Below are 15890 nucleotides of genomic sequence, written 5' to 3'. Positions count from 1 at the left end.
TTTGGGTCCTCCTTTTCTTGAATATATTTTAGGCACCATGTCAGGTTTGAAGAAGATTTGTGGTGCCAAAACGGTAAAAAACAAACAAAACTACACCCCTCAATGAATTTATCTGGGGGTATAGTTAGCATTTTGACCCCACAGTTTTTATTGCTTAAAGAGGCTCTGTCACCAGATTCTGAAATCCCTATCTCCTATTGCATGTGATCGGCGCTGCAATGTAGATAACAGTAACATGTTTTTTTTTTTTAAAAAACGTTACTTTTTGGCCAAGTTATGAGCTATTTTATATATATGCAAATGAGGTTTGAAATGGACAACTGGGCGTTTTTTTTTTCGTTATGTCCAACTGGGCGTGTATTGTGTTTTTAACTGGGCGTGTTTACGTGTATGACGCTGACCAATCAGTGACCAGTCAGCATCATACACTCATCTCCATTGATTTACACAGCAGCGATGTGCAGCCACATACACAGAGATTAACGTTACTGCAGTGTCCTGATAATGAATACACCTGATCATCCAGCCTGGACGTCATGTGTATTCAGAATCCTGACACTTCTGAATCTTTTGTGAGATTTGCAGCAAGAGAAAACGAAATCTCGTTTACCTCCGTAATCTCGCGAGATTTCGTTTCCCATGCTAGAAATCTCAAAAGAAAAGATTCAGAAGTGTCAGGATTCTGAATACACATGACGTCCAGGCTGGATGATCATGTGTATTCATTATCAGGACACAGCAGTAACGTTAATCTCTGTTTATGTGGCTGCACATCGCTGCTGTGTAAATAAATGTAGAGGAGTGTATGATGCGGACTGGTCACTGATTGGTCAGCGTCATACACGTAAACACGCCCAGTTAAAAACACAATACACGCCCAGTTGGACATAACGAAAAAAAAAAAGCCCAGTTGTCCATTTCAAACCTCATTTGTATATATATATATATATATATATATATATATATAATAGCTCATAACTTGGCCAAAAACGTTACGGTTATCTACATTGCAGTGCCGATCACATGCTATAGGAGATAGGGATTTGAGAATCTGGTGACAGAGCCTCTTTAATGTATTTGAATTTGTCTGTGGAGATGAAAATCTACTTTTTTTTCCCGAAAAAAAAAAAAAACGTAGACATTTTTATTTTAACAAGAAATAAAGGAGAAAAAACACACCAGCATTTGTAAAGCAATTTCTCCCGATTACGGCAATACCCCATATGTGGTAATAAACTGCTGTTTGGACCCACAGTAGGGCTCATAAGAGAAGGAGCGTCATTTGGATTTTGGAGCGCTGATTTTGCTGGATTAGTCTTCAGTGCCACGTCGCATTTGCAATGAACTGGAGGTAGCATAACCATGGAAACCCCCCAAAAGTGACTCCATTTTGCAAACTACACCTCTTAAGAAATTTATCTAGGGGTATAGTTAGCATTTTGACCCCACATTTTTTTTGCTAAATGTATTTGAATTAGTCTGTGAAGATGAAAATCCATTTTTTCTGGGGAAAAAAAAGTCGAAATTTTGAATTTTTACGAGGAATAAAAAGGAGAAAAAACACCCCAGCATTTGTAAAGCAATTTCTCCCGATTACGGAAATACCCCATATGAGGTAATAAACCGCTGTTTGGACACACAGCAGGGATTAGTAGGGAAATTTTGGCTTTTGGAGCTCAAATTTAGCTGAAATGGTTTTCGGGTGCAAAGCCCCTGAGGGACCAAAACAGTGGGAACCCCCCAAAAGTGACCCCATTCGGGAAACTACACCACTTAAGTGTTCTTTCTAGGGGTATAGTGAACATATTAGAATAAGGCCGTGAAAATGAATATCAACATTATTTCCACTAAAACGTTGAATTTTTTAAATTTTCACAAAAGGATAAATGGAGGAAAAAGCACCCCAGCATTTGTAAAGCAATTTCTCCCGAGTACGGCTATACCCCACATGTGGTCATAAATGTTTTGTTTTTTTAATTAGAAATTAATTAACCCTTTCTGGACGGATCCATTTTTTGCTTTTTTTTTTATTCTTGTTTTTCACTCCCCGCGTTCCAAGAGCCATAACTTTTTTAATAGAGTCGTGTCAGGGCTTATTTCTTCCGGGAGGAGTTGTAGTTTCTAGTGACACCATTTAAAGTACTGAGAAACTGAAATAAAATACTTTGCAGGCTGTAACATGAACAAACTGAGATTCCTCCATTGTTTATTGGGTATTGTTTTTACAACTTTCAATGTGCAGTAAAAACGACAACTTTTTCTGCGACTCAATACAATTCCGGTTATAATCAAATTGATATATTTTTATTATATTTTACTACTTCTTCAAAAGTAAAAACGATGTTAAAAAAAAGAAATTGTAACAAATTTTTAATCTTGGCAACGAGCTTTTTGGTACTGATGTTCCTACTTCACCTTCTGTTGGATTGCTTTCCATGGTCCCTGGATCACTACCACACCTCAAAAATGGGATTTTTAGACATTTTCTGACTGCAGCTAGAACGGTCATTCCACGTCATTGGAAGTCTAGTACCGTGCCTTCCTTGAAGGAATGGGTAACGGAACTGAGTGGGATTATGAGGATGGAGGCGTTAATGTCTGCTGATCGTGGTAAGTCCGTGGTTTTTGTTCGAACTTGGTCAGTATGGTCCGAATTCCGGGGGGGTCCGGATATGTCTCTTTGGTTGGATGGCCTCTATTGAACACTCATCTCGCCAGATTCTGTGTGCTTTTGTCCGTTTGTTTCCCTTCGTTGTCTTGTGTTTATGTAATTTTGTGTTAGAATTCGCACTTAAACGTGTCATTATTAATTGTCTTTGGGACTGGTTTCCCTAAATATTGCACTACTTTTGCTGTAAACAGAACCGATAAAAACACAGGGACATATACAAAAACACCGAAAAAGGCCATACTTACAAATGGACACAGCCAGGCCAGAAATGCTGATGAAAGGGCGAGCAGGTGCTTTAAATAATAATAGCCACTCCCACTAGTCTTGAGGGGAGTGGTGTGTGGTGCATGGGATGTGTAGTAAGAAATAATAAGCGAATAGCGTGTGTGCAAGTGTAATACTAGTTATGTAGTTATGGTATTATATATAAAAGAGTATCCGGCACACCAATATAGGAAAAAAAGGTATTTTTTTATTTTGTTTTTGTTTCTAATGCCATTATACAGCGGCCAGCCGCTATCAGCACCACTAGCGCTCGTCAACTCAGTTGCCCAGCACGGCTCAGTGCCTGATGAAGGTCACCTAGACCGAAACGTCGCACTCTGCCACTGGCATTAGAAACAAAAACAAAATAAAAAAATACCTTTTTTTCTATATTGGTGTGCCGGATACTCTTTTATATTTATGTTTGGGTTGGGCCCCTATCCGTGCAAAACCTCACCCTTCCACGTATCTGGTGCTATCTGAACCTTTACACACGTAGTTATGGTATTGTTACTTACCATTTGTTTCTATTATTCAGTTCCTATCATATCACTTTGACGTCTGGGAGGCTACCTCCTACCATTATTCATGTGTTTCTGTAACAGTTCTTGCAATTTGACTTTCTTGTATTGCCCTATGTGCCAACCTTTACAATTTTATGTAATGCTTCATCTGCTTTCTTTCTTTTCTAATAAAAAATGTTTGATAACAAAAAAAAAAAAAAAGAAATTGTTTTGTTACACCACATTCCGAGAGGCATCACTTTTTTTTATTTTTTAGTCGATTGAAAGGGCTTATTTTTTCCGGGGCGAGCTGTAGTTTTTATTGGTACCATTTTTTGGTACATACAACTTTTTGAGCACTTTTTATTAACATTTTTTTTTTTACAGCCAAGGTGACCAAAAATGTTTGCGTTTTAAATTCTTTATTATTTACGGTGTTCACCGTGCGCATTAAATAATGGTATATTGTAGTCGTTCAGACTTTTACGGATGCAGCAATACAAAGTTTGTGTATTTTTTTTGCTTTGTAAGGGTATGTTCACATGGCAGCGTCCGTAACGACCGAAATTACGGGGCTGTGTTCAGGAGAAAACAGCCCCGTCATTTCAGCCGTAACGGCATGTGCAGGCGCTTGAACGCCGCGTCCATTACGGACGTAACTGGAGCTGGTTTTCCATGGAGTCAATGAATAACGGCTCCAATTACGTCCCAAGAAGTGACAGGACACTTCTTTGGCGCAGGCGTCTATTTACGTGCCGTCTTTTGACAGCGACGCGTAAATATACGCCTCGTGTGAACATACAAACGTCAGCCCATTGCTTTCAATGGGCAGATGTTTGTCAACGCTTTCAAGACGCATTTTCGGACGTAATTCCAGGCGTAAAAAGCCAGAATTACGTCCGTAATTTGGCCGTGTGAACATACCCTTAGGCGAAAAAAAAAAAATGGGAAAAGTTTTTCTTTTGGACTTTAAATATTGATTTTATTTTTTTCACTAATAACTTAAACTTTTTTTTATTACACATTTTATTAGTCCCCCTAGGGACTAATGTATTGCAGTATATTGTCATTTTTACAGGTTCCTGTAAGAGCGCAATCGCTTTCCCTGTCAGTTAGTCCCGGGTGTCAGCTGTAATACACGTGAACCCGCTCAATACATCCCCCACACACCATGACAGGTGCACGAAGGGGTTAATGCGCAACGGATGGTGCGGAGTGAAAAATAAAATTTCCCACCGATATGCCATTTTAGTGCACAATATGTTGCGCCCAGTTTGTGCCACTGAAGACAAATACCTCATAAAATATTAATCGGGTTCTCCCGGGTATGGCGATGCCATATCTGTGGACGTAAACCTCCGTTTGGGCACGCTGTAGGGCTCACGAGAGGGAGCAGCATTTGGAGAGCAGCTTTTGCTTGGTAGTTGTTCTGTTTGGGGTTTTACTTGTATTTCAGTTTATAATGTGGGGGCATATGTAATCCGTGCGGGGTACATCAGGGCATAATAAGAGGGTATAATGGAGTAAATAAATCATAATCCACAGATGTGTGGCCGGTGTCGCACTGATAAAATGGTGCCCTATCTTATCCGCTTTTGGAACACTCTGCATCACCATATTCTGAGAGCCAAAACTTAATTTTTACGCCACCGGAGATGTGTGAGGGCTCATTTGTTGCGGGACAATCTGTAGTTTTCATGGATACCATTTTGGGGTACGTGCGTTTTTTTTTAATCACTTTTTTTTCCATTTTTTGGCAAGCAAGGTGACCAAAAACCATAAATTCTGACAATGTTTTTTTATGTTTTGTTTTTTTACAGCGTTCACCCTGGGCTATAAATTACCATTTTACTTTATTCTGCAGGTCGATAAGATTACGGCGACACAACATGTATATAGTTTTTTTTATGTTTTGCAGTGTTTGCGCAATAAAACATTTTTGGGGGCACATGCGACTTTTTGATCACTTTTTATTGTATATTTTGGGAGGGGTGGTGACCAAAACAAGGGATTCTGGCATTGTTTTTTTACTTATTTTTTCTGCGGTGTTCACCGTGCAGGAAAAACAACATTATAGTTTTATAGTTTGGGTCGTTACGATGCGGTGATACCAAATAAGTGTACTTTTTTTTTTAAAGTGTTTATTCTTTTCCTATAATAAAAGAATTATAGGGGAAAAAAAGCATTTTTTTGTTTATGTAACTTATTTTTAAACTTTTAAAAAATATTTTTATTAACTTATTTATACTTTTTTTATTACTTGTCGCACTTGGGGACTACAAGACTTGCAGCTCTGATCGCTTACGTAATACATTACATACGTAGTGGAATGTATTCTTAGGCTGGGTTCACACGACCTATTTTCAGACGTAATGGAGGCATTTTACGCCTCTAATTACGTCTGAAAAAACGGCTCCAATACGTCGGCAAACATCTGCCCATTACTTTCAATGGGTTTGCCGATGTACTGTGCCGACGACCTGTCATTTTATGCGTCGCTGTCAAAAGACGATGCGTAAAATTACAGCCTCGTCAAAAGAAGTGCAGGACACTTCTTGGGACGTAATTGGAGCAGTTTTTCATTGACTCCAATGAAGAACAGCTCCAAATTACGGCCGTAAAAGACGCCGCAAAAAACGGCGTAAGTACATGCAATTGCGTCTGAAATTCAGGAGCCGTTTTCTCCTGAAAACACATCCGTAATGTCAGACGTAATTGCAGTTATCGTGTGCACATACCCTAACTGTCATTGTGACGTGGCAGTCACTCTGACAGGAAGCCTATGACGGCCAGCCTCCGGTTGGTCCTCATAGGCTTCTGTACATGGCAGCCCGGAGGCAATTGTCTGGCTTCTGGTTGCCATGGCAACCATCGCCAGCCCCCGGGATTTCATGTAGGTGCTTCCGATCTGCTCTGAACTCATTAAATGCAGCAATCGCCCGGTGTTCCTAAGGGGTTAACTGCCGAAATCAGCGGTGAAGGGCTGCTGATCGTCAACAGGGAATGCAGGGCAGACACTAGGGATACATCGAAACTTCGATACGGTTTCGATACTCTGCATCCCCAAACGGTTGAATACCGCTATTTCCTGTATTTCGATACTTAGCTGCGCAGCCGCAGAGCTCAGTATAGTAACACATGAATGTATGAGAGCGGAGCTGCGGCTGTGTAGTACAGTCATTGCTCCGCTCCTGACAAGTGCACGCCGTCAGGATGATGCGATGCGGCCGGCGCTGCACTAATGAGCGGCGGCACTGAAGACAGAACATGGCGGGCACACTACAAAAGACCCCTATGTTCTGTCTTCAGTGCCTGAACCGACGCTCATTAGTGCAGCGCCGGCCGCATCACCTCATGCTGACCGCGCACGCACTTCCTGTCAGGAGCGGGGCAATGGCTGCATTACACAGAAACCTCTCATCTCCGCCGTTATTCCCGTGAATGCTGCGATCACAGCTGACTGCAGCGTTCAGGGGAAAATGAGAAGGGGGATGCAATTGAGGGACATACCATATATGGGCAGACAGCCCAGGGTCTATTGAAGGACCCCAGGGCTGTCTTACCATATTTCCGGTTGTTAGGGCATGCTTAGGTATGTCCTAATTGCCTGTGTACTATCAGTACACAGGCTAATATATCTATATTACAGTACATTAAAGTTTAAAAAATAAAGTAAATTATGTTAATTTATGTAGCGCCAACATATTCCACATCACTTTACAATTCAGAGGGAACATGTACGGACAATATCAGACATTACATAGTGACAAAACTCCATTACAATTCAAAGAGGAGTGAGGACCCTGCCCGCAAGAGCTTACAATCTATGAGGAAATAAGGGAGACAAAATGTAAAAAGTGCTTGTTCAGTACAATGATCCATCCATCTTTTTTACACATGGGGTATTACACAAAGCTGCATGTGCCGGTCACCGATCAGTATCCCTGTATGACAGACATAGTGCATTACTTTAGGGTGCAAGGAGTATGGGGGCAGGGGATACTGCCGAATGAGGGGGATCAAGTTCTGATGACTAAAGGGCCTTTTACACCGACCGTTAAGCAGCCGGTGCAGCGAGCGACGAGCAACGAGACATCGTTGATCGGTGCTCGTTTGCTCCTGTAACATGGAGCTATGGATGGGGACGAGCGGTCGATACTCCGATCACTCGTCCCCATCCATTATCATCATGTCGGCAGCGCGTCTCTCTGTTTACACAGGGAGATGTGCTGCCGACAACTATGATCTTTCACTTTTTTTAAACGATTCGACCAGCAGATTGCTCGTTCATCTGCTGATTGTTCCCCTGTTTACTCAGGGCAATTATCGGCAACAAGCGTTATATGACCGTTTGTCTGCCCGATGAGCGTCCTGTGTAAAACCCCCTTAATGTAAAAGGGGGGCCAGGGAAAGGAGTCAGATTCGGGGCTCAGGGAACGTTTAAAACTGTGGATGTTGGGATCTAATCTGATTGTCTGGGGTAGCGTATTCTAGAGGACTGGTGCTAAAAAGGTAAATCTTTACAATGCAGACAAAAAGATGGTGGACGAAGCAGGATCAGTTATTTTATTGTAATATAAAGTTATACACATAACAAGTACTTGTAGTATGGATTAGACTATTCACGACAAATACTTTAAAGTGCGAAAGTATGTAGTTTACATAGCAGGAAAATACCTGTCAATACATTGAGGGTATAGAGACACACCAGACCTGTAGATGAAGGTATCTAAAGAGAGCAGTATAACTCAAAATTAAAGTGCATAGAGTGAGCAAGAAGAAGCTATGGCTATGGCCATGCAAGCACCCAACGCACGTTTTGCGAACAGCTTCGTAGGGCCCAATGATTTGAGCCAACCACCCCAGATGAAGCTGTTGGCGAAACGCGCCTCTTCATGGATTTTATATTTGAGCTATACTGCTCGATTACCTTCATCAAACCACACAGGAAACGGGTCCTGAATTGTGGCTTACTGAATTTTTATTTGATGCAAATAGTCTGACTTTAAACAACCACAAAAAAAGCAGGCAAACCAGTGAGAAAATGAAAATATATATATGCAGTAAAACTCTTCCCTTTTTTTCGTTATGGTGTTTGTTTTACTTGTTAAACACAACAGTGTGCCCTGAAAACTGATTGCAAATGGGCCTTATAAAACAATGACATATACTGACTGTGTGGCCAAGGACAGTGTAGAACTAATTACAATAGTAATAAAAATACAACTAGTACAGGACTATGAAAAAAAAATCCTAGTGGTCAGCAAAACTCAGCAAGGCAAACTGACATCACTGCGCGCAAATGAAAACTCAGCTGTCTCAGGCGACTTCCTCATAACTTGGGCATGAATGATGAGCAATTTACGATACACTCCTACATAGAGAACAGCTACACAAAACAAATACCATCACCACACAGTCACTTGCAAAACATCAAACAGGAAGCACTATCTTATACCAAGAATAAGGCCTTATGTACACACGGGAAAAACAGCCTGCTCCATATATATTACTTGTTACGGTAATTGTGAAAAAAGAGAAGTCAAACATTTCACTACAATTTAACTTTATTGGTATTCCCTTTTTATTCCTGCCAAAATGCAAGTTTCTATTTTCCACAGATTGCCATGAATAAGACATGTACCTATGAAGAATGGCTGATGTGAATATTCTAGACGCAGGAATCCGCAACCTTCAGCATTACCGCGGTTAAACTACAACTCCGAGCATGCCTTGACAGCCAAAGGCTACATTTACACGACAACGAAAAAAAATGGCCATTAAAAACATCAACTGCCAGTTTTCTTATGGTCGTTTTGCATCAGTTTGTCTCCAAATTTTTATCCATTTCCAGTCCGTCTTTAACCCCTTCGAAAGTGAGCCATTTTTTTATTTTCGTTTTTCACTTCCCGCATTCCAAGAGCCATAACTTTTTTATTTTTCCACCAATAGGGTGGTGTGAGGGCTTATTTTTTGCGGAAGGAGTTGTAGTTTCTTTTGGTACCATTTATAGTTCCATATAACGTACTGGGAAACTGAAAAAATTATTTGCGGGCTGAAGTTGGAAAAAAACTGCGATTTCTCAATTGTTTTTTGGGTTACATTTTTACAGCTTTCTCCGTGCAGTAAAAACGACAACTTATTTTTATTCTGTGGTTCAATACGATTACGGTGATACCAAATTTCTATAGGTTTTTTTTCTATTTTACTACTTTTACAGCTTGTCATCCGTTTGCCATCCGTTTTTCATGGCCATTAAAAAGAAAATATATAAAACTGATGGATTTAATTTGTCAGGTTTTTTTTGTCCAAACCTCCTGAAAACACGAGAGTGCCCTTGCTGTAGATAGTGCCGCAATGCCCCTGAAAATAGTGTCCACATAGATACTACTGTGTGTGGCACTAGAACTATCCTCTAGATAGTGCCCATATAGATCGTGCCACACCCCGCTTCAAATTAGCTCTACACGAGACCCCCCCCGTAGGTAGCGCCGCCAGACACACCCTCCCCGCAGATAGCGCCGCCAGACACACCCTCCCCGTAGATAGCGCCGCCAGACACACCCTCCCCGTAGATAGCGCCGCCAGACACACCCTCCCCGTAGATAGCGCCGCCAGACACACCCTCCCCGTAGATAGCGCCGCCAGACACCAACCCCTCCATTGGGGCTGCCTTTAGAAGCGTTGTCGGCGCTCTGGCCGTGGTGATTCCACTCCAAGAGGATCCCCCGATGTCACTATCCATAGGGACAGCGACGTGATGGGCTCTCTAGGAGCGGAATCCCCGGCCGGAATGACGCAACGCTCCGGCCAGGGATTCTGCTCCAGGAGGATCCCCTGACGTCCCTGTCCATATAGGGACAGCGATGCTAGAGGCTTACTCTAGGAGCAGAATCCCCGGCAAGAGCGTTGCTGACGCTCTGGCCAGTGATTCCAGGAGTGACCTCAAGGGCTTCCCAGGGCTCAGTGCTTAAAGTAGCTCTGTGCCCTGGGAGTCCTCTTGGTCAGGATCAGTTTTTAATGGCCGTCAATGGGATTGATTCCTGAAAAACGTCCATTAAAAACTGATCCATTGAGTTCTATGGGGGCTGTCTGGCTGTGAAAATGGCCAAAAATAGGACATGTCAGGGCATGCTGATTTTAGTTTTACAACATCTGGAGTGCCCAAGATTGCGGAGCATTATTTCTCAACTCCAGCCCTCATGTACACCCCAACAGGTAATGATTTGAAAATGTCGGTTCACTATCGTTGCAAAAGTGGTTCCTACTTTTGTCTGACGAGACACCAAATAAAGCCATATAGTTACTTCTGTCTTAGGCGTACTCTTTCCAGAGGCACACCAACAATATGCCCCAAACGTGTTGTGAACAGAGTCTTTGGCGTCTCTCACACTAGCGTATTTTGGTCAGTATTTTGCATCAATGTTTGTGAGCCAAAATCAGGAGTGGAAAATAAACAGAGAAAAACTATAATTGAATGATTCGTATGTCTTCCAGGTTTTGGACCCACTTCTGGCTTTGGTTTACAAATACGGATGCAAAAAAAATTGACTAAAATTGTAATGCCACTTTTCCTGAGAGCCTGCAGGCAGGGAAAGGAGAATCACAAGCTCCTGGTAGGTGAGCAAGACACCCCTTATAACATATATTACAAAGTACTAGTCATTTATGGCTCTAAGTTTTAGAGAATTTCAGTCCCCCAAAATGACAGGATGTTGGTTTGTCAGAACTTAATGTGGCTTCTTAACCCTGCATTCATAAAGATGACAGGGGGACAGTACAGACATTTTTCATAACAGCAGGGACAGGGATTGATACTTAAGCCACTCCCTGTGGGCATCATGGAGCTATGTAGGAACACGCAGGTAACTAAAAGTACATTAGTATCCCGAGTTGTCCATTATCGCCCTCAGTTCTGCAAACCACAGACAGCTTCTGTAGAGTCATATTCTCAAAACTAATCTGACAAAGTCCAATTCAAACCAAACCACTATGTCCATAAGACCCCGTGCAGACAACTGTATTACAGATCCGTAATAAAGTGCTAATGGAATCCTACTGATTTTTTGTTCCCCACAAAAGTCATCGGAGCCTGAAAAATCTGGTGTGGGTTAGGAGCGTCTGTGAGAAGCCTCCGTATGGGTTCTGTATAAGTACTGTTTTCTGATCTTAAACTACAGGTACATCAATAGGGAAAACTTCCTATAAAAATGGGTTCTTTGTTTTCGTACAGCACTGTGCAACCCCTTCAATGGTTCTGTATTTTTCATACGGTTGTGTGCATGAGCCCTAAAATTCTATTACACCACATTGTGAGAAAGAACCCCCCAAACTCTTCTACTGCGATGCACTGCTAGGTAATGTCAAGATACTGAAGTAGAAAGGCCCAAGTAGGGATGTCACGATACCAGAATTTGGGCTTCGATACCGATACTTCGTTTAGTATTGCGATTTCGATACCAATTCGATACTTTGCCAACAGTAATAAAAAAAAAAGTTCCTCCATTTTCTGATGTAAGGGTAGTGGTGTGATGAGGAATTTAACCTCCACTTGCCTCACATTAATAGTAATTAACCCCATCATGTTTCTCAGTCATAATGGGTTAATGTGTGAGGCACATGATGGGGTTAATTACTATTAATGTGAGGAACATGGAGGTTAAATTCATCGCACCTTGTGCCCCGCAATAAATGATAGAAAGCAGTTTTTTTTTTACAGCGTACACTATAAATGATGCAAAAAAATTGTTGTGCAGGTTATTATGGCCGCACCAATACCGAATATGTGTATATTTTATGTATTGAGATTTATTTTAATGTTTATTGTAAAAAAGGTGTGTGCGTATTTTTTTATTTAATATCACTGTTTTTACTTTATTTTTAAACTTTAAGGTACTGGCATATATCTATATCCCAGTACATTAGCCTGTGTACTGATAGGTATGTCCTAACAACTGCCTGTGTAATAAGTATGCCCTAACAACAGGAAATATGGTAGGACAGCCCTGGGGTCCTTCAATGAACCTTGGGCTGTATGCCCATATATGGTATGTCCCTCAATCGCGTCACAGGAATTCCTTGTGACGCAATCCAAGGGGCATCCCCCTTCTCATTTTCCCCTGAACGCTGCAGTCAGCTGTGATCGCAGCATTCACAGGAATAACGGCGGAGATTAGAGGTTTCTCTGATCTCCACAGCGGGGCTGCGGCTGTGTAATACAGCCATTGCCCCGCTCCTGATAGGAAGTGCGTACGCGGTCAGCATGAGGAGATGCGGCCGGCGCTGCACTAATGAGCGGCGGTTCATACACTGAAGGCAGAACACGGGGGTGTTTTGTAGTGCGCCTGCCATGTTCTGTCTTCAGTGTCCCTGCTCATTAGTGCAGTGCTGGCCGCATCATCTCATTCTGACCACGCGCACTTATCAGGACTCAGGAGCGCGGCAATGACTATATTACACAGCCGCAGCCCCGCTCTCATACATTCATGTGTTACAATACTGAGCTGTAGGCCGCACAGCTAAAGTATCAAAATACATGAAATAACGGTATCGAACTGTTTGGGGAAGCACTGTATCGAAGTGTCGATGCATCGTACATCCCTACGCCCAAGTATACATTATAGGGCTGACCAAAAGGGGTATTTTGTAGAAAACCTGCCACTAGAAGATGTATTTCTTAGCAAATAAAACAGGGGAGGGGGGGGGGGGGGGGGCAAGCTAACACCAACCTTCATTATATCGTTCTTAAAGAGAACCTTTCACCAGCCCATACATGTGCAGCATGTAATGGGCAGGGCTGCACAAACCCTGGGGAACTTTAAAAAAAAAATTTAAAAAATTCTACCCTCCTCCGTTATTTAGATTCTGTTATATTTGGCACCCGATAGTTAAATAACCCCCTGAACTGTCAATGGGGCGTGTTACTATTGCTGTGACACTGTCCAATCAGCTACAGACAGTATCACAGCAAGAGCTGGAGAGGAAAGCGTGTGCGCGCATACGCTCTCACTCTTCAGCTCTCGGCAGACAAGGACAAGACTGATCTCTTGCGAGAGATCAGTCTTGTACTTGTCTGCCGAACTGGCAAGGGGGCGTATCACTGCTACGGAGGGTGTAAGAGCTGGAGAGAGGAGAGCGCAGAGACACGCCCCCTTGCCAGTTCGGCAGACAAGTACAAGACCGTGATCTCTTGCGAGAGATCACACTCTTGTCCTTGTCTGCCGAGAGCTGAAGAGTGAGAGCGTGCGCGCTCTCTTCTCTCCAGCTCTTGCACTGTCCGCAGAAGTGACACGCCCCTTGCCAGTTCGGCAGACAAGTACAAGACTGTGTGGTCTCTCGCGAGAGATCAGTCTTGTCCGCCGAGAGCTGAAGAGTGAGAGCGTGCGTGCGCCCATGCTCCCCTCTCTCCAGCTCTTGCTGGGATACTGTCTATAGCTGATTGGACAGTGTCACAGCCATAGTAACGCCCCCTTGCCATTACACGCCCCATTGACAGTTCAGGGGGTTATTTAAATATCAGGCGCCAAATATAACAGCACCGATATCTAAATAATGGAGGAGGATAGAAACATTTTTTTTAAAGTGCCCCAGGGCTTGTGCAGCCCTGCCTATTACATGTTGCACATGTATGGGGAGGTGAAAGGTTCTCTTTAAGTAGAATTTTCGCTCGGTCTTATGTTATAACTCTACTACTCATTTTTTTATTGCTTCGGAGTCCTTGTGAGACACGCTCTTCTGTGTAATAAGAGCTGCTGAAAAGCTATTACGCCGATTAGTCAACAATAGCAAATACATTTCAATCTGTCCCTATAGAAGGACATAGAATAGTGACCGGGAAACCTTGCTGTAAATATTTGCATTCACCACACACAACAGGATCATATTGAGCTATTATGGAACTATTTAATAAGAAGTAAACAAGGAGTGTCTCATCTAGGGATTCCCTACAGCCAGGATTTCTTCTCTGCAGTGGTTACACACATGTATAAACATAGGGATCGGGGGTCGCATATTCGCGATATTTGTACAACACTTGTGACAAATACGGCACTATATTAAAAAAAAAATTTAAAAGCCTCACAATTCAAAGAGGTCTCACAATGTGAACTACAGGAGAGCCTGTAGGAGCGGTCTAACCTGATTTTTTTTTTGGGCATGGACACAATCAGAAATATTACAAGTCGTTAAACTACAATATTTCCTTTTCTTAAAAATAAATAAATCTAGGCCTGTTTGTGTGAACAAATGGTTTCAATACTTTACTAATGTTTTACTTTCATACAGGACCCCAATGTAATGCATGTATATAATACCTTAGTTATCAGCTACAAATAGGAGGTATTGAAAGGGGGGAAATGAGAGTTGCAGAACCAAATTATTTAGTAGGGTGAGGCTCCTACCCTTATCTATGTATGCGCTATACTCAGGTGTGCTGGGAGGGGGATTGTTGGATAGAATCCCCCAAACACATCATATACAGATATTTAGCTATTTGTTCTCATCCATTACAATGCAATACATACAGGTACACAGAGAAAACTGAAAACTAGTGAAGCAGTATTAAGTGCAGGGGAAACTCCAGAGCCGTCACTCACCGTGGTGGAGCAGGTGGAGGATGTTGTGTACACTCGGGTGACCATGTTCACCTCCTGATCTGACGTTGTGCCCCAGCAGATGAATCCTCTCCTGGGATAACTCCAGATTACACAGTCACAGGATGAGGACACGGGTTGCACCCTGATGCACCGGCCGACACTCCACTCTGAGACCTCCCACTGCACCGCCCAGACCGGGGAGGAGGGGACGGGTAAAGGACGCCGGGCTAATCATTTGGTTACACATTGCTACTTAGCCAAAATTTGGTGTAGTTGTGCCGCCCCGAAAATGATCGCATAGTCGTGCAATAGTCATAAAACGCGGGTTTGTACAGCTGATATTATATAATTTAACGATGGCGCCTTAACACCTTACAATATACGAGTATGTAGTGCCACCTTCTGGATACATACTGCATTGCATCGTTTTGTGGCTTGATAAAATGCAGGTTATTCATTGGTGCGCCTCCAAGAACGCATAGACTGCCCGCATAGTCATGGACTGGGTTGCCAACCTGATTTGTTTTCTTATAGGCCTTGTCCACACAGTTGCAGATTTTGCATGTATTTTTTTAAGCCAAAACCGGGAATGGTTTTAGCTTAGAAACAGAAGAAATATATAAAGGAAGGCCTTACAGGTCTCCTCTCCTGGATCCAATTCGGTTTTGGCTTAAAAAAAAATGCATGCAAAATCTGCACTGTGTATATAAGGCCTTAGGCCTCATGCACACGATCGTAAAAACTCCCGTTATTACGGGTCGTAATCACGACCCGTAATAACGGGCTCATAGACTTCTATTGGCGACGGGTGCCTTCCCGTTTTCTCACGGGAAGGTGCCCGTGCCGTTGAAAAAGATA

General features: G+C 42.5%; 1 protein-coding gene across 1 annotated transcript in view; it reads right to left on the bottom strand.

Annotated features, from left to right (window-relative positions):
• SH3BGRL2 (SH3 domain binding glutamate rich protein like 2) overlaps nucleotides 1-15357 on the bottom strand; it is a 44442-nt gene extending 29085 nt beyond the window's left edge. Inside the window, exon 1 of the mRNA XM_075862057.1 lies at nucleotides 15033-15357. Within this exon, the coding sequence (XP_075718172.1) occupies nucleotides 15033-15077 (45 nt within the window). The 5' untranslated portion in view covers nucleotides 15078-15357. The remainder of the gene's footprint in view (nucleotides 1-15032) is intronic.
• Between the last annotated feature and the right edge of the window lie 533 nt (nucleotides 15358-15890).

Source organism: Rhinoderma darwinii, chromosome 4, assembly GCF_050947455.1.
Source record: "Rhinoderma darwinii isolate aRhiDar2 chromosome 4, aRhiDar2.hap1, whole genome shotgun sequence".
Taxonomy (NCBI): Eukaryota; Metazoa; Chordata; class Amphibia; order Anura; family Rhinodermatidae; genus Rhinoderma; species Rhinoderma darwinii.
Note: the sequence above shows the minus strand (reverse complement) of the source record. Positions and strands in the feature narration are given on the sequence as shown.